Here is a 26216-nt window from a genome sequence, read left to right as displayed (position 1 = left end):
TGAAGCGTCATTGTGAATGAAGTCGTCATGGACGAAGGAAATAGAGAACGTAAAGGTAAATGTTTTGCTGTAATTGTGTTATCTAGAGTGATGAACTGCGTGGCTATGAATAAATGTTTGTAGTTTGTTAATTTGTCACAATGCAACGATGTTTGTTTTTCTGTATTGTTTAGCAAGTACTTGTGCGTAGTTTCCGATCTTGAGACAATTTTCAATTCGATTCCTACATGTGAAAAAAAAAAAAAATGTCTATCGATCTTTTGTAAAGTGATGAACTTACATTTTATAGAAACAATTTAATGAAAGACTGGAGAAATAATCATAACTGGCATGATTTCACCAATAATTTGAAAAAAATAAAACCGTCAGCATGTTGTTATTTTGATAGACAAATGCAATGCCTAATGTCGACGTAGTTCATCACTTTTCAACAAATAAATTACACTGATCTAAAAGTTAGCAATTTTTGTTGTTATTTTAGAAATCAGTCATGAAAAAAATGCCTTAATCTAATTGTTTACCACGGATCTTCATATAGTTTTGATAAAATCAAACTTATCTCCTAGAATTACTTAATTGGCGTAGTTCATAACCTTACAGCAAGCATCTATTGCCAAATGTGTGTAAAGTGATGAACAAAGGTAACTTTGTTTTCCTTTGTCATTGATTGGAATTTTTTAAACAGTTACCTTTTACTTGTGTCAAGTTCAAAATCTGTGATGTTCAACTAATTACAAAATGTCTTCAAGTCACATGAGCATGCACAGTTCATCATCTTACATCAGATCTCTGCAATCTGATTTGTGTAAAGTTATGAACAAACACCAAAGTTTTCTCTATCTCACATTATTTTTTTGAACATATCATATTTGGAGTATTTTTAATCTTAAGTCATATATATTCTTCCATTTTCACTTATTTTGCTTATGTTCTGTCACCAAAGTGGTTTGCGGGTCTCATTATGTGTTCATCTTGTGATGTAAGGTGATGAACATTTTTCTTATTGGCGTCACTAAATCTTACTATGCTCGGTTTTTTCCTCCAATGTTCTATATTTTATGTCTGCCACCTAATGTAACTTGTTTAATGACATGTTAAATGAATTATGCAGACAGGACAGTCATTTATGTTCAATTTTTTGACAAGTTTGCTGTAATGTGATGAACATCTCCAGTTTTCATGTGATAACTTTTGAGTGCTTCAAGTTACAAGTTTTTTTTTGCCATTGATGTTACCCTCCTTTGATGTGTGTGTTCTGGATATGTGTATTGTGTTCTAGCTCTGTTCCGTTTGGATACTAATATGTGAAATGTGACTTTGTCACGCTGTAAAGTGATGAACAGAAAAGATGGATGAGTAATTTATGTAATTGTTTCTTGTTCACGAACTTGAATTTTGTCTCGTTGATGATAACATGATAATTTATGTCACTTGACATGATGTTTCAGATGACTTTCTAGATAACGTGCGACCTAAGTTTGATTTTCTAGTTTTTGTACTGAATAGAAACTTGCTGTTCATACAATTCAACATTTCATTGCTTTAAAAGTAAATATTTGCTTGCATTATCACTCTGAAATCTGCTACAGATGCTAATCGGTACATGAATGTGATTCCATGTATATTAACTGATAATTCTGTAAGTTTTTGCTATTTTTAACTGAGGCCCTCACATTGTTGTAAGGTGATGAACTGTCCTGCTGTTTATTTTTGTCGGGAACGTAATTCCAATTACTTTATTTTGAATTTTGTACATATTTATCCTTTTGGCTTCCTTTGTCAATTTGCAACTGAAATTTGTAAGCTGTTTATTCAGGTTTCCTTTTAATTGGCATGTTTATCTTGTGACATGATGTAAGGGTGATGAACAGCATGTACGCACATTTTTGTCCACTGTTAACACAATACATGTCCGATTTCTTCCAGACTTGTTGGGTTGTCTTTGTCATCTTTTTCTCTTTGAGGTGCAGTTTATAAAAACAACATTTTCTGAAAAACACTTTTTGTCACAGTTTCTAGACACCAATTCTGAGCCAAGGCCATATATAGTATTAACTGTTGTTGATGATAATGGTAGTTACTTTTGATGCGATGCTCATAATATCCAGTTTATCTGAGTGTTTTATTTTCTCTTATGATAATCTTTTTCTAAACTAAAAAACAACAAATACATCACAGTACTGCACAATTACATCATAGAAACATTAAATGGTCAGCTACACAGTGGTGCAACTTTCTGTCTGGACATCAGACAATTCCTGAAATTAGAATTAAATGCAAGCCATAAAAGCCGTAAAGCGGATCGGAACGAAACTTGAAATGAATTAGGATTACAATTACATGCTTTGAAGGGAGATTTTGAACATTCTCAACTTTGATCTTTGGTTACATAACCAGCTGAAAGAGAACACTCCAAAACACACTCAAAGAGTAGCGTGCACTCAGCATTACAAAGAGTGTTATCTGGTTATACATCAACAGGTGACATCGTTCACAAGCCTGGAGTACACAGGGGGCAGCACTCTCTATGTGACGGCCACCAACGGCAAAGTGTCTGCATGGGACACCAGGCACAACTCTTGTTTCCTACACTGGGACGCCGACACCTGTGAAATTGGTAAGTTGATGAAGATAGAAACACACATATCTTCTTCTTCTTCTACTTCGTCGTACATGGGCTGAAACTCCCATGTTCACTCATGTTTTTGCACGAATAGATTTTTACGTGAATGACCGTTTTTACCCTGCCATTCAGGCGGCATACACCGATTTCGGAGGGTCCCATATCAATGCTTATGGCTTGCTTGATGCACATGTAAGATTGAGACACGGATTGTACATTTTTGATGAGTTAGGGCAATAGTAAGGTAAGTTGTTGATTACATAGAAAAGTATTTTAATGTTTTTTTGTGTGTTTTTTTTACAATTAAGTACCATGGTTATTTGATAATAAAGACAGTGATTTTAATGTTTATGGCCCTCTTTTGCAATGGTAAGTTGACAAAGATGGAGACATGGATTTTAATATTCCTGGCAGTTAAATCTAATGGCAAGTTGATCGAGAAGCAGAAAAGGGTTTCGGTGTTCATGGCCATTTACTATTTATAAGTTGATGAAAACAGAGACTTGGATTATATAACCTTTTGGATGATTTATTTGGGGGAAAAGGTGATAGAAATAAAGACAAAGATGTTACTGCTCATGACGGTTTAGTGCAAAGTTTAATTGATGAAGATACAGGCAAGGCTCCGGATATTGTTGTAGACAAGAGCTACAATTTTCACCATCATGTAGGAATAACTGGAATTGGTGGCAGCTAAAATACAACACAAGAGGTTAGTGAAGCTTCTTGACTATGTTTAGTTAAATTAGGACACAGCATAGACACATCGGTTCATCAGAAAAGCTACACAGGTAAACCTTTAAAGTCTGATATTAATTGGGCCAAGTCGACTTCACAAAGTCGACTTCACAAAGCTAGCTGCACAAAGCTTTGGCACTACATTTTTGTTAAGAAGACTTTGTGAATTTTGTTCAAAGTTGACTTGAGGCTCAGTTAAGGACAGTCCTAATGAGAAGTACTGGAGAAAACATGCCTGAATGTGGCCATGCTTCTCACAATTAAAACAGTTCTTCTGTAACTTGTGTGGTAAGTGGTACAGGCATGTTCCTTCATGGCAGCATTGCAGGCCATTGGCATTTGCACCTTTAGGCAGTGGACATTGTCAGCTGTTGCCCTGCCTCCTGCATTCTTTCATAGCATTTAATGGCTCATCATGTTTTCATGCAGCTTATGTTGTTCTCTGTATAGGTTGTGTGAGGAGTGATGTGGGTAAGTTATTGACAGGTAGCGATTCAGGTCATTTTACATCTTTGGAAAGTCCACTTTCTTTATCAGCTGTAACAGCCTTGCGTTAACATTGTTTCTCATGCACCGGTCAGACTGTCACAGAGTAAAATTAATTATGCTTTGACATCATTAGGCTTTTAGTTATTTTAGAAGAACACAACGAAATAGAATGTAGTTTTGACCACCTTAGAACGTGGGTCTCAGTAGCCTGAAACTGCATTGACATTACTGTTGGAAAATTAACACTGTTCGTTAGCTGTAATAACCTTGCACTTGTCACAGAGTAAAAATAGCCCATGCTTCTACGTCGTTCAGCATGTGGGGAAAACCATAGTATGCAGGTTCAGTCATGCAAGAAGATGGGTCCTGGTACTGGACTGAGATTGCATTAATGTCATGCTTTCTTGGCTCTCAGTCGTCGCAGAATGTCGTCGTATTGAATTCACAAGGCACATGTACTGATGTAGAGATGTACGATCACAAATTCAAAACCTCTAACCGCAAATCCATAGCAGATTTAGAACAGATGAATTATTTGCTTATTGAATAACAGCATGTGACAAAATGCTTGTAGTGCTATAGCTTGTTGTTGTGTTAATTTTCATGCTTGTTCAATTGTTGATAAAATATAACTAAATGGAGGCTCTTACTCTTAGAGGCATTTAAAAAACTTGTATTTTTTAGTGGGTAATGGTATTGTCTCTGAACAAATAATCCATTTTAAGTCATCTTTCCTACAGGAACCATGCCAGAGGGTTGGAAGGTTTTCCCAGGATGCAGTAGCTCAAAACTTCAGTATTTTTCAGATTTGATCTTGAACATATCAACATTCCTTGGACACAATGATTTCACTATCTGTGCGAGATTTTGTTAATAATGTGTCTTCTCACTTTTTGTAGTAATGAATCATATTTTTCTTTAGCTGTCTACCAATAGACTAGTATTGTAGTTCTTGTGTTTAGATCTGTGCACATCTGCTGTTTCAATGTGACTTTATCTTCTTCTTCTGCGTTCGTGGGCTGAAACTCCCACGTACACTCGTGGGTTTTTTGCACGAGTGGAATTTTACGTGTATGACCGTTTTTTACCCCGCCATTTAGGCAGCCATACGCCGTTTTCGGAGGAAGCATGCTGGGTATTTTCGTGTTTCCATAACCCACCGAACTCTGACATGGATTACAGGATCTTTTTCGTGCGCACTTGGTCTTGTGCTTGCGTGTACACACAGGGGTGTTCGGACACCGAGGAGAGTCTGCACACAAAGTTGACTCTGAGAAATAAATCTCTCGCCGAATGTGGGGATGAACTCACGCTGATAGCGGCCAACTGGATACAAATCCAGCCCGCTACCGACTGAGCTACATCCCCGCCCGTGACTTTATCTTATCAGACACTTTCTACCTTCATGGTTTGCTTTGCTTGTTGAGTGCATGTGGAATAAGTGAATGTAGTGAGAGCATGTGTTGTAAGCCCTGTATATAGCATGATTATTGAAGGTCTATAAGCACTTCCTTTGCTTTGTACAATGGAAAGAAGATAATATGTGCTCATGTTATTTTGTGTTTTGGACTTATTTTGCCAAGATTCTTGCCTTTGCTGAAAAATTTTGCTTCTCAGTTTTAAAAAAAAAGTGAAGCTACACGCACAAAAATAAGTGCGCAAAAATCTAAGAGAACAGAATTTCTGAAATTGTTTATGTTACTGCTTTTTATGTGTTTATATTCACATTCTGCATTCGTTTTCCTAATTTTGGTTGTATAGTATTCATACGTTTGATGCCTAATGATCTGAAACTAGATATGGACCATCATCCATTGTCATGAAAGAAATTCAGATTGTCAAGACGCATCAATGTTTATACTGTTTTCTGCAGGCAATGTTGCGAGTGGGGTGACAAGTTCTTCACACGCAGTATCGCAGGTCAACTTTGCATTTGTGAGATTGATAATGTTGGTTATATGCTACAGTCTTCAAGTTCCTGTACCTCTCACACCTTTATCATACGGAAAAATAGCTTATACTTTAACATGGTTAACGTTACTTTTTACAGAAAGTGCGAGAAAGTTTCTACATGTAATGGGCAGCAGTTCAGGTCGCCTTCGCCTGTAGGCAACAAACACTGTTCCTCTACTTCAGCAGCCCTGATCCACCTCTCACACACCAAGTCATTGCGCAGAATAGCATGTGCTTTAACATGATTTTCATAACTTTCAGCAGATTGTGTGGAAAGTGGCCCAGACAAGTTCCTAACCGGTAGTACTGCAGGTCACTTTTGACTTCAGCGGTGGACAGTGGTTAGTCTCCTGCAACAGCCTGGACAGTCCTCAAATGCTCCAGCACCCTTGCCTTATCTTTCACACACCCCTTTCACTGTGAAAACTAACTCATGCTTTATCAATGTTGACGTTGATTTCTATAGATTGTGTGGGAAGTGGTGCGGGCAAGTTCCTCACGGGCAGCACGGCAGGTCACCTACGGCTATGGGCCGTTGACAGTGTCGAACTTCTGAGACAGCCTCGTCAAGCCTCCCAGCCCCCAGTGACTGCCGGACTGACCATGGAGGATGAGATGACACTGGACGGGGGAGTGGTCAGTGCTCACTTCGATGAAAACCTGGAAATGGTCAGTGGATGTTGTCACGTTTCAATATATCACTTAAGGTGATTATGAACCGGTTAATTACTACTAATTAACTAACCACACCACGATCCACTCTCGCAGGCATACAATTAAATAGAGTCAACAAAAGTATAAGTTTCAGACGCCTGTTTATGTATAAACTCTCCACCTCCCTCGAGCCTTCACTCAAAATATGTTCCTTTTACGTTCTCAACACGTAAAAAAACCAGTGTTCACTGACAAAATGCCAGTAGTATATAGAAAATTATAGTAACACGCTGATCCCGTGTAAATACAGTCAAATGAGAATGTTCTGTTCAAAAAAAGCTCTAGTTCATGCAGGGGTCACACACCCCACGTTGTCACTACTCCAATGAAATCACAGATAAGAAAAGACAACGGTGGTCAACGGGGTGCGTAAGACACGGTGCACTTAGCTTTCTTTCTGTATGCTGGTTAGCCGGTATGCTGGTTAGCCGGGTTGCTGGTTAGCCGGTTCGCTGGTTAGCCGGTCCGCTGGTTAGCCGGTCTGCTGGTTAGCCGGTTATACGTTAGCGTAGCTTCCTCAGGTCCCAGCTCCAACGTCTGCAGCTAGCAGTGTCCCGCCAAAGGCAGCCGTGCAGCAGTTACAGGAAAACGAAACGAAACGAAGGCTCAAAAGCCTATGATTGTACTCTCAATGGAAGCAAAGTCCGCCTCCTCCCTGGAACAGCCTCTGTTCGTCAACAGTGACCAAAAACGTCCAGAACCCCTTGTCGAATCCTTATGCGAAAGCCATCGCCGACGAAGGAAAGTTGACGACTTGTCCTCAGCAAAATACGTGGCAGAGAGAAGAAATAATTGGTGGAAGTTCCCTTAGAGTGCCGAATATAATACTCGGTGAAAAACCATCATACTCTAGAAACTGTGTATTAGAACCTTCCCCTTCTGCCGCTGGGTGTCAAGTGTGCCGCCCTTGTGTCTCTCTCAGACAACCTAGCCAATAACACGTGACTGACCTTGTCACAAAACCAGTCCAGCTATACACAATTCTGCCTCCCAAGCAGAAAAAAGACACGAGAAACTCAATCCGTGAAAATCCCGTGCGCGCTGTCAGCGAAAAACCGTCAGCCCTATGACAGCAAAAAAAAACCCACTGTGAAACTCGTGCGCTACAAAACATCCGTGCTCATTGAGCACTGTCAGCAAACTCTGCTGTAGCCCAATATCACGTACAGGCGCTTTCTATCATACTCGACCAAGAACAGGCACTCCACTGAGTGACACTTTCTTGGTCTCTGTCACCCGATCGTGACAGATGTGGTCATTGTGGAATGCTTGTGCTTTGGGGAGAAAAATCATGTTAGTTATGCAACTAAGCCAAAATGGCTTAAAAATAAAAATAAAAAGGCGAAGGAAAGTTCTCCTTGCAAGTGCAATCTGGGTTTGATAAATCGGTTTAATTTTGTTTTTGTTTTCGTGAATTGATACCATCTTATGACTGTCTTTGGGGAATTTCCTCAAGGAAATGTGGGCTATCTTGGGATAGCATGCATCGACAGAGTCGTGCTACCCAGTCTAATGTTAAGTCATGAATATTGTTATGCTTGTTATGGAACACACACACACACACACACACACACACACACACACACACACACACACACACACTAATCGCCCTTTCTCACCAGAGCTCACGGCGATGTACAATAGCAACAGCGTACACACACACACACACACACACACACACACACACACACACACACACACACAGACACACTATGCGGAAGAAGAGTTCATTTATTAATTTGCTGACACATTTCAATGATGCAGTTTTCTGTGCATTTTGTAAACCCTTTAAAATGTTGTGTTTCAATATTGTGCTCGTGGTGTTGCAGGGGATTGTGGGCACAACTTGCGGAACGCTGTGGTACATCAACTGGCAGGAGCGCACAAGTATCAGGCTCATCTCAGGACATTCCAAGCCGGTAACAAAAACACTTTGTTTTGAAATAAGCATGGACAGATAGAGTGGAAACAGAGAAACACACAGACAGAGTGGGGAATAGTATGCACAACAGGGGTATCTTTAGCCTGCATGATTATTGTGAGTTACGGCTGATGGGACCTAATGACATAGCAGATCCAAGGCTTGATGTGCAATAAGCAAGGGAGCAAACATTAAAAGTGAAAAACTCTGTTCCGTTTTCTCTTCATTATGAATTCACAATCAGAATTGTTTGTTATAAGCCTGATATTAATTGGGCAAAGTTGACTTCATGGAGTCTACTTCACGAAGCTTGCTGCACGAAACTTTGCCATGGAATTAATCAATCAATGAGTCTTATATCGCGCATATTCCGTGGGTACAGTTCTAGGCGCTCTGCAGTGATGCCGTGTGAGATGAAATTTTATACGGCCAGTAGATTGCAGCCATTTCGGCGCATATTTACCTTTCACGGCCTATTATTCCAAGTCACACGGGTATAGGTAGACAATTATTAACTGTGCCAAAGCAATTTTGCCAGGAAAGACCCTTTTGTCAATCGTGGGATCTTTAACGTGCACACCCAATGTAGTGTACACGGGAATTATCGGTAGAAAGACTTTGCAAAGTCAACTTGAAGCTCAATGAAGGAAGGCCTTTACCTTTTAGGTGACGGGTATCTCCATGGCACCAGCCGGGTTAATGGCCACCAGCTGTGAGGACGGCAGTGTGCGTGTCTGGGTGCTACGGAACAAGGAACAGGCGCTGCAGTTTCAAGTCAAGGACCAGGTTTGTTTATGCCACTCTTTTGTTTTTACTTTTACAGTTCTGAAATTTAAAATCAAATGCATTTGTCTGTTCAGTGTAGTTTGGTCATGTTTTGATGTTCTGTTTTGATTTTTTAGAGTCACATCATCTTTGTTTCTTTGATAACACATACATCTTAAGTTCTGTGATAAGCTGGTACAGCAAATTTATAAATCAAAAAAAAAAATCATGCAGTAATTTCTTAAGAAAACTCAGAAGCAAGCTTTCTGCTTTGTATTGCTTTGTATAGCAGCCTTAACCCCTTTTCAGATTTTACTACAAATGAGTTGGAAACGGATTGCTTTAGTCCTTGAGGGGGAAAAAATCTCTTGATATTTGGTTTATGTAGGACGAGAGTGTCTTTTTCCATTGAGTGCCTCTCATTCCAAACACAGCAGCAAAGTCATGTGTTCTAAGGGTTTCATACTCTTTGTTGCTTGACCTTTGTATGAGATAAGGTATGTTGATGTTTTTTAATGTAACATTGAATCTTCATTTCAGGTGTGTAACTGCGTAGCCTTCGCCCCTCCCTCCATGCTAACATTGGCTGCGGCAGCTCTGGGTGACAGCGGAGAGGACAACGACAAGGCGGAGGATCAGGTGGTTCCGACGCTAGTGGCAGGCTACGGAGACGGCACAGTGCGCGTCTTTGACGTCAACACAGTGGAGATGCAGCTCAAGCTTCATCCTCACTCTGTGTCTGTCACCGCCATCGCTTTCTCTGCTGAAGGTGAGGAAAGGTTTCTGTTATGTGAAAAAGCGAATGATTTTGTGAATGTGAGAGTGAGATTGGTGGATATTAACCCAATGCCCCCTGACAAAAAAATGGCAGGCAGCCTTCTTAATCCTGAGCAAAGGGAAACTACTCCGCACAACATGCACACATACAAAACAAAACAATTCATATAAAATCATAGAGTACTCACATTTATATAGAAGATGGCAGAATAACTCGAGAATACACTATAGTTTCATATGCAAGTATGTTCTGTCCACTTCCAATGTAATAAATGTTGTTTAAAAAAAAATCCAGCAAGTGTTCTTCAAAAACATCCAACGTGTCAGCCTTCAGTCCTCATTTACACCAATATATGTTGAAAACTCCCAGAAAAATCCACCCGAAAGTCCTGTTGTCGAATAACACCCAGATCGATGTCAGACTCATCCCCTTTCACCTCTTCAAGTAGAAAACCTTCGAAAGGCGTGTCAGAATCGTCATCTGAGTTCCCCATGATCGAACACCATACTTCCAAACCTTCGTTCAACACCATTTTGTCAGACAAAAAAATCTCAAACTTTGAAAATTCACAGCTAACACACTATCGCATCGATTCAAACTCTGCAAACGCTAGAATGAAGCAGCCGGAAGGAAGTGCATTAATCACATCCGGTCGCAAGGCCTTATGGGTAAGGCTCAAAGCGAAAGTGAAAGTAGGTGACCTAGTGTTTAGCGGGCCATGCCGGGCGTTTCAGGGATTTCATAGGGCACTTCCGGCGGGCCATGCCGGGCGGTTCAGGGGGCATTGGGTTAAGGTTGAACAGTCATTGAAAATCTGGGCTAGAGGGAGTTCGCTGCCTGAAATTGGCGTTTTGCCGCCTAAACGGCAGGGTAAAAACGGTCATCCATGCATTTAAAAAAATGTCCATACATACATTTTAAAACCCACTGATGCAACAAGTACGAGTGTATGTGGGAGTTTCAACCCATGAGCGCAGAAAAGAAGAAGAGGGAGTGCAGAGATGAATGGTTGATTTTAGATTGGTTACGTTCTTTTGTTTTACTAACTAAGGAGTAATGGATTTATATCGGTCAGTAGTCTCACAATTGGTTAGACTAGCATTGCCACTAGCATGACTTGTCACTGGCAGAACATCCATGCAGAATCCACAAACTGATAGCAGTATGTACTTCCAGGTCGCATCATCCTGTCAGGATGGAGCATTCGAATCATAGTAGTCATCAGCGCTGTCACTAACTTGCATGACTTAAACATCATCACCAGCTACACATCCATACAGGAGCCACAGACTTATATCGCTGTATATTTTTCACGACTGATAGCAATTCACAGCTCTGTCACTAACTAGCATGACTTAACATCATCACTGGCTATCCATCCATAGAGGAGTCACAAACTCATATGTATATTTTTCAGGTTGCACGATCCTGTCGGGAGGGAGTTATGGCCTGATAGCAATCCACAGCTCTGTCACACTAACTAGCATGAATAACATCCTCACTGGCTATACATCCATAGAGGAGTCACAAACTCATATGTATATTTTTCAGGTTGCACGATCCTGTCGGGAGGGAGTGATGGCCTGATAGCAATCCACAGCTCTGTCACACTAACTAGCATGAATAACATCCTCACTGGCTATACATCCATAGAGGAGTCACAAACTCATATGTATATTTTTCAGGTTGCACGATCATGTCGGGAGGGAGTGACAGACTGATAGCAATCCACAGCTCTGTCACACTAACTAGCATGAATAACATCCTCACTGGCTATACATCCATAGAGGAGTCACAAACTTATATCGCTGTTATGTTTCAGGCCGCATGATCCTGTCGGGAGGGAGTGATGGCCTGATAGCGGTGAGCAGTACCGCCTCAGGTATAACTGTGCGAGTCATCAGAGACCACAAGGGAGCCCCCATCACAAACTTTGATGTGCCAACCGTACAGGTATGTTGCTGCTTCCATATTAACAAAATGAGAAGCAAAGCATGAACAGAATTTGGTGGTGGTTCATGCCAAACTCTACTGAGTCGGAGATAAAAATAAGTAAGTAAGAGAGAGTGAGAGAGTTTTGAAAATCTGTCATGCAAATGATGTGGAGAGCAGTAAGGAAGAAGGGAAAAATTCCTGGGCTTTTTTAATTTTTTTTTACATTCTTAGCTGTAAAAGAAGTTTGTGCAATCTGGTTAACATGTTCTCTCTTGAAGTTGAAAAGGTCAGGTAGACAAAACAAAACCAGTGTTAAGGGGAGAATTTGACCAGGTAGGAAATGGAAGGAGGTATACAAAACAACATTTGTAATATTTCCATGAAATCATTGTTGCAGTCAGTAATTGAACTCATTGTTTTACTTCAAGCAGAGCTAATTTTTCAACAAATGTCATTGCAATTGCCATCCACTGTCACTCTTTTGTTCAGTTGGTTATTAAAATAGTGGAAAGTTGGTGCTTCTCACCAAGCTCTCACCCATTTGCTTTGTTTTAATTATCAGTATTAATGACAAAGAGTGTACCTACAGGTAGATGACATGGACCCTGGAGTCAGCTCTCCTACACTGTGGTTGGCCTGCAGTGCTGATCGCAGGGTCAGCGTGTGGTCATCTGACTGGGGTTGTGACCTCTGTGACCTTGTGGACTGGCTGACATTCCCTGCCCCGGCCTTCACCCCTGATGGTGCTCCCCTCAAAGGAAAAGCTCAGGTATGTATGTGTTCAAGTTGTGTGTGTGTGTGGGTGTGTGCACCTGCATGCATGTGCCCGTCATGATGATCGATACAATTTATATATATATATATATATACTAGCAGTTAGGCCCGGCTTCGCCCGGGTGTTTCTGCTCTCCCCTCTCTCAGAAACCTCTCGAATCTTATTCCAATGTGGATAAGAAAAATGACAGTGTGAGCTCATACATTTGGATGTATAGGCAAGGCAAGTTTCTATTTGGTTCAACGTGTTCTTCGTGATTTGTTTACCCCTTCTCACACCCACTGTAGTTACCCTCTGATCAAAGCACGCATACCTCATGAGTGAGCGCGTCATACCTTTTTGAACAGGGAAGAGAAATCTGTAAATTCTTGTGATCTTTCACTGAGGCGATCGTTTCGTAAACATTATTCGCGATGATCTGGAAGGCAGGCAGGGGGCAGGGTTAGTGTGTGTGTGTGTGTGGGGGGGGGGGGGGGCGGCGGGATGATAGCGGGCGGGGGGTAACCCTTGAGAATGACACGGTATACTGGTTTGATGAGAGTTACCTCCCTTCCGTGGGTGACAAAGCATGACTTACCTCCCTTGCACTATATAGACTGTATTGATAGATGGGGAGGGTAATTATCCGAGGAAGGAAACAATGTCTGTAGAAACTAAAACCCAGGTGCACATTTGTGGGTCCAGGGCAGTGTGCATGCAAAATATCTTGTGCTTATCTTTTGCCATCTCTGAGGTATGGCGACCACAGACAGACAGACACACACACACAGACAGACAGACACTCTCTTTTATTTATATGTATAGATAGATATATACAGTATTGTCAATTAGTGGCTTGTAACATTACATATATTGAACCTTCATTCATTCATACACGTGTCAGCAGGTGGCGACAGTTATACAGTTATGTAGACCAGGGAACCCATACGATTTCGCCGTATTCTGTACGCATGATTGTCTAGAATACGATCAGTACGGTCAGTGCATGAAAAAAAATACGATGAGAAAGATTCCTAGGCTACTTTTCTTTCCCAAAATCGATCCAGTATTTTGACACATGGTTGTAGTTTTGGGCAGTAAACAATCAAAGAAGCATTTGTTTTAAATGTTTTGGTAAACTTAATTAACGATGCAACGGATGCGTGTGAAGCATGTTTGAATCATCAATGTGTTAAATGTTGTGTGGAGTACGCTAATTTTTTTTTTAAATACACAAAGTTTGTTGGATAATACTCCAAGTGCAAAACAGGTGTTCCCAGGTCTGAATATGATATACTGTTATAAGAGACAAATTTACTTCTGACATGACTGCGAAAGGTGAAGTTTTATGGTTTTACTGTGCGCATGCTCAATCTAAGATATAACTGACTTGAGATTAACACTTGTCTGCTAGTGTTTTAAGTATGATTTGTCATACATTTTCAACTCTGTGTTTTTTCATTTTAGTACTCTGTGCTGCCAACATCCCTTGCCAAGTTTTCACCGGAGGAACCCGACATCGTTGTCTACACAGGCTACGGCATGAACAAGTGTCTGCAGTTCTACAGCCTCTCACATCGCAAGGTAACGCAGGCCTCTGTGCAGCAGAACTTTGTGCAGGTTGATTTTCAAGTCTGTTAAATGTTCACAGACTTCATGGCTTTGTCTGTCCTTACAGCGTTGAGAATAGAGAGTAGAAGGCAATCTCTGTATATGACCATGATTGAAGGTAGCAGTCACATTGAATGTATCTCTGACGGGCGAAGTGGCGCAGTGGTAAGACGTCGGCCTCCTAATCGGAAGGTCGTGAGTTCGAATCCCGGCCGCAGCCGCCGGGTGGGTTAAGGGTGGAGATTTTTCCGATCTCCCAGGTCAACTTATGTGCAGACCTGCTAGTGCCGTACCCCCCTTCTTGTGTACACGCAAGCACAAGACCAAGTGCGCATGCAAAAGATCCTGTAATCCATGTCAGAGTTCGGTGGGTTATAGAAACACGAAAATACCCAGCATGCTTCCCCCGAAATCGGCGTATGCAGCCTGAATGGCGGGGTAAAAATGGGCATACACGTAAAAACCCACTCATGCAAAAACATGAGTGAACTTGGGAGTTTCAGCCCATGAACAAAGAAGAAGAAGAATGTATCTCTGATCTCAATATTTTTACTCTTCTTTCAGTAAGTGACGCCACTTCCACAGGGCTATTTCTGGAGATAGCCGGGTAGAATATTTGGCTTCTTTTCAACCCCATGGTGTATGTTAGTGACATTGTTACATTTTACTTCAGTAAGCTTGTAGGGCTGAGGTCTTGCACGTGGCTGCTTTATAGATAATGACAGTTCTTCGTTTTTCCTTTGATCCTTTCTCATTTGATGCAGGTGAATAGATATAACCAGGTGATCTTTTTGAAACTTTAAAAAATGTTGTTTCATGCGTGTGGTTAGGTGGTGCGCACAGCGTCTCTGACTCACTGGGCAACCTGCTTGGACCTGGCCCCAGACAGTCCTCTTGTTGCTGTCGGCATTAAAGGTATGTTACTCTTTTGCTTCAAAAAAGGATGAACATTGTTAACATACATGCATAGAAACAGGCAGTTAAACAGATATACACCCTTTAAAACAGACAGCTAAATAGATCATTGGTATTTCTTGTGGTGTGTGTGTGTGTGTGTGTGTGTGTGTGTGTGTGTGTGTGTGTGTGTGTGTGTTAGACTCACAGAAGCATTTGTAAATTATTGTGTACTTATTTTGCTCTATATTTATACTTGTGGTTCAGTTTCATGAAAATGAACCCAGGATCTAAGCTTTGCATGCAACACAAAGTGCTGTATAGTCTTTACTAGCTTCACTATGATTTCACCAAGTGCAGTAACGCATACTTTGCTCCCTATGGTTGCAGAGCGACTGCTGAAGCTGATGGACTACTATGAGAGCAGTTTCCAGGACTACGCATCGTATGACGACATAGTGTCCCTGGTACGCTTCACGCTTGACGGCACACAGCTGGTCACTGCTGCACAGGGTCAGGTGTTGGTGTGGGACCTTACTTTGTGATGTGACACTCTCATGTCAGTTTTAATGATGGTGTTTATTTTAAAGTGGGAACACAGGAATTAAGATCTCCCCCCTTATAAGACCTTACATTTTCTGTTCATAACCTAAATTTGTAGACTCCCTCCTTTTTACATTTAGTCAAGTTTTGACTAAATGTGACCCTCCACCACGAAATGAGTCGCATGTCACCTCGCGCGGTTCTGCGCTAGGCTCAATATAAGTCCGGGGAGTGTCTTGTAACAGTGTGAGGGTCACCTTAGTCACAGGCTTATAACTCAAACAGTTTTCGCTCTTTTCTAAAACGGGTTTCACCACTGGATAGAGCATAAAAAACTCTTTAGGAAAATGTAAAAATATGAAAATCATGCAGAGGTGACATGCGACTCATTTCGTGGTGGAGGGTCACAAATGTTTTAACATAGAGGGGGGAATTGAGACGAGGGTCGTGGTGTGTGTGTGTGTGTGTGTCTGTGCATGTGTGTGTGTAGAGCGATTCAGACCAAACTACTGGACCGATCTTTATGAAATTTGACATGAGAGTTCCTGGGAATGATATCCCCGGACGTTTTTTTTTCCTTTTTTCGATAAATACTTTTGATGACGTCATATCCGGCTTTTTGTAAAAGTTGAGGCGGCACTGTCACACCCTCATTTTTCAATCAAATTGATTGAAATTTTTGTAAAGCAATCTTCGACGAAGGCCGGACTTCGGTATTGCATTTCAGCTTGGTGGCTTAAAAATTAATTAATGACTTTGGTCATTAAAAATCTGAAAATTGTAATAAATTGTTTTTGTATAAAACGATCCAAATTTACGTTCATCTTATTCTACATCATTTCCTGATTCCAAAAACATATAAATATGTTATATTTGGATTAAAAACAAGCTCCAAAAATTAAAAATATAAAAATTATGATCAAAATTAAATTTCCTAAATCGATTTAAAAACAATTTCATCTTATTCCTTGTCGGTTCCTGATTCCAAAAACATATAGATATGATATGTTTGGATTAAAAACACGCTCAGAAAGTTCAAACAAAGAGAGGTACAGAAAAGCGTGCTATGCAGCACAGCGAAACCACTACCGTGCTGAACAGGCTCGTCAGTTTCACTCCGTTATGCACAAGCGGCGGACTACGGTCATTGTGAAAAAATGCAGTGCGTTCAGTTTCATTCTGTGAGTTCCACAGCTTGACTAAATGTAGTAATTTCGCCTTACGCGACTTGTTTTTTATTGACTCACATGCGAAGCAAAAGTGAGTCTATGTACTCACCCGAGTCGTCCGTCCGTCCGTCCGTCCGGAAAACTTTAACGTTGGATATTTCTTGGACACTATTCAGTCTATCAGTACCAAATTTGGCAAGATGGTGTATGATGACAAGGCCCCAAAAAACATACATAGCATCTTGACCTTGCCTCAAGGTCAAGGTCGCAGGGGCCATAAATGTTGTCTAAAAAACAGCTATTTTTCACATTTTTCACATTTTCTCTGAAGTTTTTGAGATTGAATACCTCACCTATATATGATATATAGGGCAAAGTAAGCCCCATCTTTTGATACCAGTTTGGTTTACCTTGTTTCAAGGTCAAGGTCACAGGAGCTCTTCAAAGTTGGATTGTATACATATTTTGAAGTGACCTTGACCCTGAACTATGGAAGATAACTGTTTCAAACTTAAAAATTATGTGGGGCACATGTTATGCTTTCATCATGAGACACATTTGGTCACATATGATCAAGGTCAAGGTCACTTTGACCCTTATGAAATGTGACCAAAATAAGGTAGTGAACCACTAAAAGTGACCATATCTCATGGTAGAAAGAGCCAATAAGCACCATTGTACTTCCTATGTCTTGAATTAACAGCTTTGTGTTGCATGACCTTGGATGACCTTGACCTTGGTCAAGGTCACATGTATTTTGGTAGGAAAAATGTGTAAAGCAGTTCTTAGTGTATGATGTCATTGCTAGGTTTAGGTCAAGCATGTGAGTCGTATGGGCTTTGCCCTTCTTGTTATAGATGTTTGCAGGTCTCCAGGTTGTTTTTTTATTGAACTGACATGGTTTTTGTGATATGTCACTCAGACACTCTGTTTTGTGGGATTTTGTTTATGTGGTCTGCTCCGTCCAGGTATGGTGGAATGTAAACAAATCCATTGCTCATTGACATTGTTCAATTTGTGACGTTATATGTGAACTGACAGCTACGCGAATCAGTATTACTGTATCTATTTTAGACTGCGACTAAAGATGTTTAGGTAGCATAAATCTGTAACCTCATGAGACGTATGCATCTTTGTGATAGATGTATAAACTTGTAATGTAAGCTTAGTTTGACAGATGTGCAGACTTGTAAGCTTACTTTAGAACTATACATAAAAATAAAATTAATTCTTGCATCACTGATACTGTAGTTCCCCTTGTATTTAGACCCACAAAAATATAGGGCAGAAAAAGAATCTTGACAGATAGCAAGGCATAAAACGGAGGAATATTTACGTACTTTATCAAGATGTAATTTTGAGAAGACGGACACGGGTCAACTTTATGTGCAGACCCAGAGACGGAAGCCATGTCCCACCCCCGTGTCATCACAATGGCACGTAAAAGACCTTGGTCATTCTGCCATAAGTGCAGGTGGCTGAATACACCTAAACACGCAGACACCTGGGTAGCGCGACTCCGTTTCTGCTAGCTTTCCACTGGGAGGAAGCGACCCGAATTTCCCAGCGATGGGGCAATAAAGTAATGGAAATGGAAATGAAAAAAATGAAATGTTTTTGGTATGGTCTCTTGAAAGGTTCAGGACCTCAAAACTGTGCTTTTAAGTAAGTTGCCTTGTAATAGGTTGCACATTTTTCAGCAAACATAACTCAATTCGACGTGTACTTTGTGAAGATGTGAAGTAATGTGTTTGGAACATATTATTTGAATTTTGTATTGTCACATTGTTTGCTCCGGTGCTTGAAAGATGTGTTGTACATTGAACTATCACTATTTATATGGCATTGGTGTGTGTGTATGTGTGTGTGTGGAGAGAGTAATTTAACTCAGGTCTGCATGATTTATCAGTCGTTTATTTTATGTGGGATTTTAAGGTGTTAGTGAAATGTAGTGTTTTTAAATGCACTTGGGATTATAAGTATGCCTGCAGCTAATCTTACTGTTTGACAAATCCTTTACATTGTATTCCATTAAACAGACCTTGGTAACCTTCATGGAGAACAGCAAATCAAAAGAACTTTTGCTAAAGATGGTACTACTTCGTGTCATATCCTCATTTTGAGTGTGTGTGTGTGATTGTGTGTGTGTGTGTGCATGTGTGTGTGTGTACGCATGTGTTTGTGTGTGATAGAGTGTGCATATGTTCTTTTGATTTAAGGAAACAGCATGATTTTCAAAGTGGCTCCATAACACTGGCTTCATTAGATTAAGATGAATTTAGCGTACAATTACCTGCTTTCTTTCATTTTAGTGTTTCATGGTACAAAGGCGTTTCCAAATGTGCTCTGTGTATTGTGGATATTTACAATGTATGCATAGTTGTATGCCAAAAGAAAATTGTATTACATGTACCATGTCTTGTAAATTATCACAGAATCTCCTTTGAAAACATTGAGAAAGAGAACATTTGGATGTGCATGTATTTGCGAATGACTTTCTTTCTTTCTTTCTTTATTTGGTGTTTAACGTCGTTTTCAACCGTTCAAGGTTATATCGCGACGGGGAAAGGGGGGAGATGGGATAGAGCCACTTGTTAATTGTTTCTTGTTCACAAAAGCACTAATCAAAAAATTGCTCCAGGGGCTTGCAACGCAGTACAATATATTACCTTACTGGGAGAATGCAAGTTTCCAGTACAAAGGACTTAACATTTCTTACATACTGCTTGACTAAAATCTTTACAAACATTGACTATATTCTATACAAGAAACACTTAAGGGTAAAAGGAGAAACAGAATCCGTTAGTCGCCTCTTACGACATGCTGGGGAGCATCGGGTAAATTCTTTCCCCTAACCCGCGGGGGTAATTTGCGAATGAGAAAAAGGGTGAAGGAAGAGAGGTGGAGGGAGAGAGAGAAAGAGATTTGTAACACTGAGTTTCAGCTGGGAAAAAAATCACAAATAAGTTTGCTTCCAATGCATTTTATTACAAAAAGCAACAGTACTTTGATTTGTTTCAGTTCACATTAATTGTAACAAGTAACATACATTATGCAGTAAAGAAAGTGAACCAGTGGAGAAAAAAAAGTTACGGAAGGTACACACAGACAAACAGATAGACAGGATGTCACACACACACACACACACACACACTCAAACAGAAATTGCAAAAGAAAATGATTAGATTTCTAAATTTAATAAACATTTCTGAACAGGTTCAAGAAAACTGTACAGAAATTTACCCTGACAGGCAGATTGATAGACAGAAAAGCAGAGAGAACAAGAAAAACCAAACGTTAATACTCCATATGGTATAAAAGGCCACTGGTAATTGTCCTGGTATGAGAAAGGATTCAATTACATGCACAAAATTACGCTCCTCACAATACATTGACCAAAAAAGTGTGCTTAGAAACGGCAAGGTAATCATATAAATGTAGATAAAGCTCAGAAACTTATAAAATTATGTCATAACAAAATACAGTAAACTACTGTACCAGTATCTGGAAGAAGAAATCTTTAAAAAGAGCAAAATTGTAAAAAGTGAATACTGGCACTTTTTCCTTTGATTAAAAGATTAAAGTGTAACTAAACAGACATTTTGAAGTGTCAGCTTTACTGAATTGCTTTATGTTTTGTCCAAGTATAGACCTGTAGAAGCGATACTGGACGATTTTTCCAACGTTTACTGTGTTTTCTGATTTACTACGATTTTTTAAAAGTGTTGAACCCATTTCAGATTTACCTGCTTATCTGTTCTTGATTTGATACTTCCAAAGAACAAGTGGTACTTTGAGTTCCGGTTTTATGTTTTAACCAATCAGAATTTGGTTCCTAAATAAAATCGTCTGCTGCCTGTCCCAGCAGAGTCGGCAACAAGCACTGCTTGCCACATGTGTGATGTTACCAACAGAAATAGCCATAAATTGGGCAAGGTAGCAATGTCAATGAATTGGATCTAACTAATGTGCTTGTACTGCATCTCTGGCCTTTGAATTCACTCCAAATGTACTGGCTCAGCGTGAGAGGCAACATCCTGTCGAAGTCGTAAGCACGAGGCTGACTGGGAGATTATTATTCGAAGAGCATGCTGAAACGGATTGTAAGTACAATATTTTACATGTTCTCGACATTTCTGTTGATCTTTCCTAAACTTTAATTGTTTCCTTGATTTAAAACCCTGGGGCTTGTATTTTCAGTTGTGATACTAAGCACGTATCTTTACCACAGTATCCGATCACTTCACACTTGAATTTTGGAATGATGAAGTGGAATTATTTCTAGATCTAATTTATTCCTTGTTCCCCCCCTCTCGATTCCTTTTTTCGCCACATATGTATTGTCGTGTGAGGGGGTAGATGCGTGTACTGGCTGATTTTTTTAATTTTTTTACTTCGGTCAGATACAGATGATTGGAAAAAAACTTGTCAAGGATTTCAGAATTTAATAGATCTGTTCGAAGTTTTTACGGGATGGGTCCTGTTACAATACAGACTGAATGTGCCCAAGATGAACTTTTGATTAAACATACACACACAAATGAATCTTTTGAGCTTGTTATACGGCGAATGTCCAGTTTCCACCACCACGTCTGTGGTATGTTTTTATACTGTTTGATTGAATAGACTGACGTGCATTCTCTCGCAAATGTGCGCGCGTGTGTGTTTGTCTGTGCCTCAGACTTATTAATCAAAGATGATGTTGCACATTGCAGATCTATGCGACAGGAGCAAGTGGACAAGACAGCTACATTTGTCTGAGCGAAGATCCAACGGTAAACTCTTTTAGCCGAAGACAGCGAGCCTGGGTGCATGCATGCAAGCTTCTATCATGTTCGTGTGAGTGCTGCAGGGCTATTAGACGACTTTTCATTATTCTTGATTTGGAGATCCATGCAAGTGCAGAATATACACGTTTGAACAAATACGATGTGTGTTTGTTCTGAAAAAAAGAAAAGACGCAACAAACAAACATTGTATTTGTTTAAAGTATCACAAATATGTATTACCTGTATCTGCATGTTTTGATAATGATGAAGGGTAAATTACTTTGACGTGTGCTTTTTTTTTTTTAACCACACTGATAACGAATGATAGAAACACAGACACACTTAATAACATATCCACAAAAATTGTAACAATAAATGTAAGCTGAACAATGCCTGCAACACATTTCAGGCCTCAGAAGGAAGTAACTATGAGATTCAGACAGAGAGAGAAAGCCCAACACGAAACCAGTTGTGACATTTTTTATTTCATTGTGTAATATTAAAAACACGACAACAACGTATTTCCTGTACTTAGTTTCGTGCAATTATGGATTGCAAAGTATGTCTAATTGAGTGGCATAAAGAGGCACAGTGGCATGAAAAACCAACTCGGATCTTGACTAGGATCAGGATTTTACATGGACACAACCTAGAATTTAACATCCTGGGGGGAGGGGGGTACTGCGCCTTTCACATCAAGATGTAAAGATCTATTTTAAATAATATTTATTAGAAGGGAACAAAATCAAACAAACTACAACAATCGTTCTGAGGGGAGAGAATTACCTCTTCCGAAGAAATTACCTCCCTTGCTTTTCTTGTCGTGACTTATGTAGAGTAAAGTGAATAGAAAGTAAATCAGTCAGTAACAAAAAAAACCACAACATTTCTTAAGATCAATGAGGAGTCTTGAAGTATTTGTCAATGTTAATCTTGTATGCATAACAAACAATATATTACGGATTGATAATTAAAGAAAATCGTCTCTTCTACAGGGTTGACCCCCCTAAAAAGGACACCCACAACCATGCAAATTACTTCTGCATCTGTTGAACCAATTATTTTATATATGGTATTCATTAACTTCAGTTTATGTTCTGCCTTTCCAGTAAGTGGCAATTTTGTAAATTGAATGGTCTGACTTTTGTGCAATTTTAATTTTTTTCTCCAAATTCGGGGGTCGACTAAACAGAACGAGTTTTGACATTGAGCGGTAGCCATTTTTACCTAATTTAAACCCTTCAGGATTTTACCTTTTTGATTATTTTGAATGTCTGAGTATGTAAAAACATCCCCTTCAACCCCCAGGCTATCGATGACCTGAAGAAAGCATGCAGTTACAGCTAGGTTCAGGGCAATCCTCAGACACGAAAGCGTTGGTGTCATTGGTGATGCAAAAGTTAGATAATTTAACCTACAAATTTGCCACTTTGTGAACTGCACATGCATAAAATCAAGTTTAAGTATGCTGAATATGAAGTTATCCAGTCAATTGGTGTAGAAGTTATAGCATTTCTGTCAGTTAACAGTATTTAAAATCTCTAAAGTAAAATCTGACATATTCCAAAGTTTTGCATAAACACCCAGACAATTTTTACGATACTCTCCTAAGCTTCTCCACTTCTCAGCCCTGTCTTGGAAATATAATTCGAATAAGGCAGTCAAAATAACTTAGTTTGGAGCACCCATCAATCAGAATAAGCATTAACTTTTGACACAGGAAATATCTTCTACCGAAAGCTCTCCTGGTTTTATTCTACATTTTTCCTGCATAATGGTAACAAATTTAATGATAAATCTAAACAACGAAGTGACTGTGGTAAGATGAACAAAGTTAAAAAAAACAAACGATTACTGTAAATGGTTTACGAATCGAAATCTAAACAAGTTTTAATGATAAGTAAAATGATAAAAAAATAAAATAAAAAAAGCTAACGTCCTCGCATTTGTCCAGAATTATTCCATGTTTAACATGGGAACAGAGGGATAATTGGTCTAAAGAATTTTTAAAAAGGAGGGTTAGGGTAACCCTAACTCTCTTTGGACTATCTGTATGCAATGCCCGCTATAGGTGAAAGACTTTTGTGGAAGCCATGGAAGAATGCATCGCTGTTGTGCTGGTTCAGCTTGAGGTCCTGTCCTAGCGAATATCCTGCACACACAAAAACACGACTTTTTAAGCCACTTATGTTGCATTCCGTGACATAGCTTTGTTAAAACCGTGTGCCTGATAATAATGACAGATTTTGTTGATATACATTTTTTTTAAGACACCCCATATAATATTGTTTGACAATCTCTTTCAACATAGTTTACGAATCACCAATGTGTATACAAACGCAAATAACCCACAGGTCAATAAATTACTTTCCAGAGAGAGAGAGAGAGAGAGAGAGAGAGAGAGAGAGAGAGAGAGAGAGAGAGAGAGAGAGAGAGAGAGAGAGAGAGAGAGAGAGAGAGAGAGAGAGATATTAAAACTAGAAAATGTGTGCTATATAAAACAAGGATAATCTCTGTCAAATCTTCGCTTGTACCTGCATGGTGTTTACTGCGCTATATACACAACCTGTTTTATTTCATTTATTTTATTTATTTATTTTTTTTTGGGGGGGGGGATGTTTTGTGATGAGGGTTTTTTCAAAGCCTTTACTGCTTTAGTCATTGAATCCACCCGACTTCGATTTATTGTTCAGTGATGGGTAATTGTGTGACCAACTATGTAAGTTAGTGATTGTTCTGGCTTCATACAATGACATTGCATTAATTTTATAAGTGTATGTGTGTGTGTTTCAGGCAAAAGCTGATATTACAGTCCTAGTTGTATGCAGTACCTCTGCTTCTTCGTTCAGGAATCAAAGTATACAATCTAAACCGATTATTTTGTTCAATAATGTTCAGCTTACCATCCCGAAGAAGGCAGTAACGTGCCGAGATATTGATTATACATATTAACGTACCTAACCTGGTTACTGGTGTGTTTTCTTTTTATTTCAATAATGTAAATGTGTGACAACTTGCAGGGTACTTGATGTTCAGAGCAATTTTTCTGGCAAAAGACCTTTTATGGATCAAATAAACTTTTGTCATGGTGCACAAGTCAATCAATTTGGTTGATAAATAATTTGTGCTGCATTTTCCCTGGTTCCAAAACGTAGTAATACCACATGTCCTTACCTGTCATTGGCATCACATGATTCTCTGCAAGCAGTCTTTAATACGTCATTTAACACTTGCACTTATAGTAGGTGGCTGTGGAACGGTAGACATGCAACGACAACGAACAACAAAAGACAAAGTGTGGAGTACACTCATTTTTCTTAACATACGCTAAGTTTCTTTGAGAATGCTCCATCAGGGGTTCCTAGGCCTGATATCACAATTAAACAGCTTCTTCTCAGAATCAGGAGGGAAAAAACTGCGAGATGTCGTGACAAGAACAGACAGCAGCAGCAGCAACAACAACATTGCTAAATCATCGCTTTAACAAAATGTCATGTTTAGCATCGCAGACAAAGCACGGCTACTGATCCGACCAAAGCCACACTTCATGCACGATGGGCACATTGTTATGGCCAGCTTGTTAACGTGCGCATTGTGTATGTTTTACATAGAATTGAATGTGTTTGTCGTTAAGTCTGTCATCTATCCTAGTCGTTTGATTTAGAATAAAGCAAACTTATTACAATGACGATTTTCTTCGGTTTTTGATGAAGGATTGGCATCAAGACTTTTCCTATTTTCCAACTCTGCCAACATACACTGGCCGTTCAGGTCTGCATGTCGACCACATGGTGTGTAATCAGATTTTTCGGACATGTTCACAATGCTTACATGACCACCAAATGGAAAATCAGTTGGTATTTGTTATGTTTTTGTGTTAAGCACAATCTTCATACAAGTAAACAGAAACAGTTTTGTTGCAAACAGAGCCTTCATAAGAAAAAATGCTTCTAAGTCAAAATACATACCCCCTTTTTCGTATTGCGTAAAATATACCCATAAATTCTGGACATCATATTTTTATTTTTTTTCACAACAATGAAACCAAACTTTGGCATATGTTTTAGCAATATATTCACAATAAAACCTATGAGTTTGAAGGCTGCATCTTGTTTTGTTTATTTTTGAGAATTTTTTTGCAAACCCATGCAAATGGCCAGTTTCTGGGAAGAGACTGGGGAGATAATGGCCAGTATAGAAAGAATTAATAAGTAAACTAATGTCAGAAGTAGGTATTTACCTTGTTTGCCTTCGCGTTCTTGATAGCCCGCTGCAGCATTTGTATCACTTCCCTTGACATTCAAAACGCCAATGTATTTCTGAAAGGAAAATAAAGATATTGACCGAAACATCACACAAGTGGTATATCATGCTAGGTTTTGTTTACAGTGCCTGTTCTACGACCACATCTGATTGTAATTTAAATAAATAAAAACTGTATCCATTTATTACTTCTCTATTTGTGTGTGTGCAGGGGCGGATCACATCATTTTTAAGGGGGAGATTCCAAATTTCTTTTAGGGACAATTTGTTGACGCGAAGCGTTTAGTTGAAGACACG

General features: G+C 39.5%; 1 protein-coding gene and 1 long non-coding RNA gene across 3 annotated transcripts in view; one reads left to right on the top strand and one right to left on the bottom strand.

Annotated features, from left to right (window-relative positions):
- The window catches only part of LOC138958834 (WD repeat-containing protein 90-like), a 50194-nt gene extending 32448 nt beyond the window's left edge, over positions 1–17746 (top strand). The window contains exons 32-42 of one of the 2 annotated variants that reach the window (XM_070330136.1): positions 2482–2617; positions 3812–3832; positions 6270–6472; positions 8347–8436; positions 9105–9224; positions 9744–9972; positions 11804–11934; positions 12506–12685; positions 14138–14254; positions 15112–15196; positions 15566–17746. In XM_070330136.1, the coding sequence (XP_070186237.1) occupies positions 2482–2617; positions 3812–3832; positions 6270–6472; positions 8347–8436; positions 9105–9224; positions 9744–9972; positions 11804–11934; positions 12506–12685; positions 14138–14254; positions 15112–15196; positions 15566–15720 (1467 nt within the window). In that variant the 3' untranslated portion in view covers positions 15721–17746. The remainder of the gene's footprint in view (positions 1–2481; positions 2618–3811; positions 3833–6269; positions 6473–8346; positions 8437–9104; positions 9225–9743; positions 9973–11803; positions 11935–12505; positions 12686–14137; positions 14255–15111; positions 15197–15565) is intronic. The other variant, XM_070330138.1, reaches the window with a different exon arrangement.
- A 2108-nt stretch (positions 17747–19854) lies between these two features.
- Positions 19855–26155, bottom strand: LOC138958842 (uncharacterized). Its single transcript, XR_011453527.1, has 2 exons — positions 25897–26155; positions 19855–23808 (listed from the first exon to the last, which is right to left on the bottom strand). It is a non-coding gene; the product is annotated as an uncharacterized lncRNA (long non-coding RNA).
- Positions 26156–26216: the final 61 nt, after the last annotated feature.

Source organism: Littorina saxatilis, linkage group LG2 (assembly GCF_037325665.1).
Source record: "Littorina saxatilis isolate snail1 linkage group LG2, US_GU_Lsax_2.0, whole genome shotgun sequence".
Taxonomy (NCBI): Eukaryota; Metazoa; Mollusca; class Gastropoda; order Littorinimorpha; family Littorinidae; genus Littorina; species Littorina saxatilis.
The sequence above is the reverse complement of the archived record's forward strand: the minus strand, read 5'-3'. Positions and strand labels throughout refer to the sequence as shown.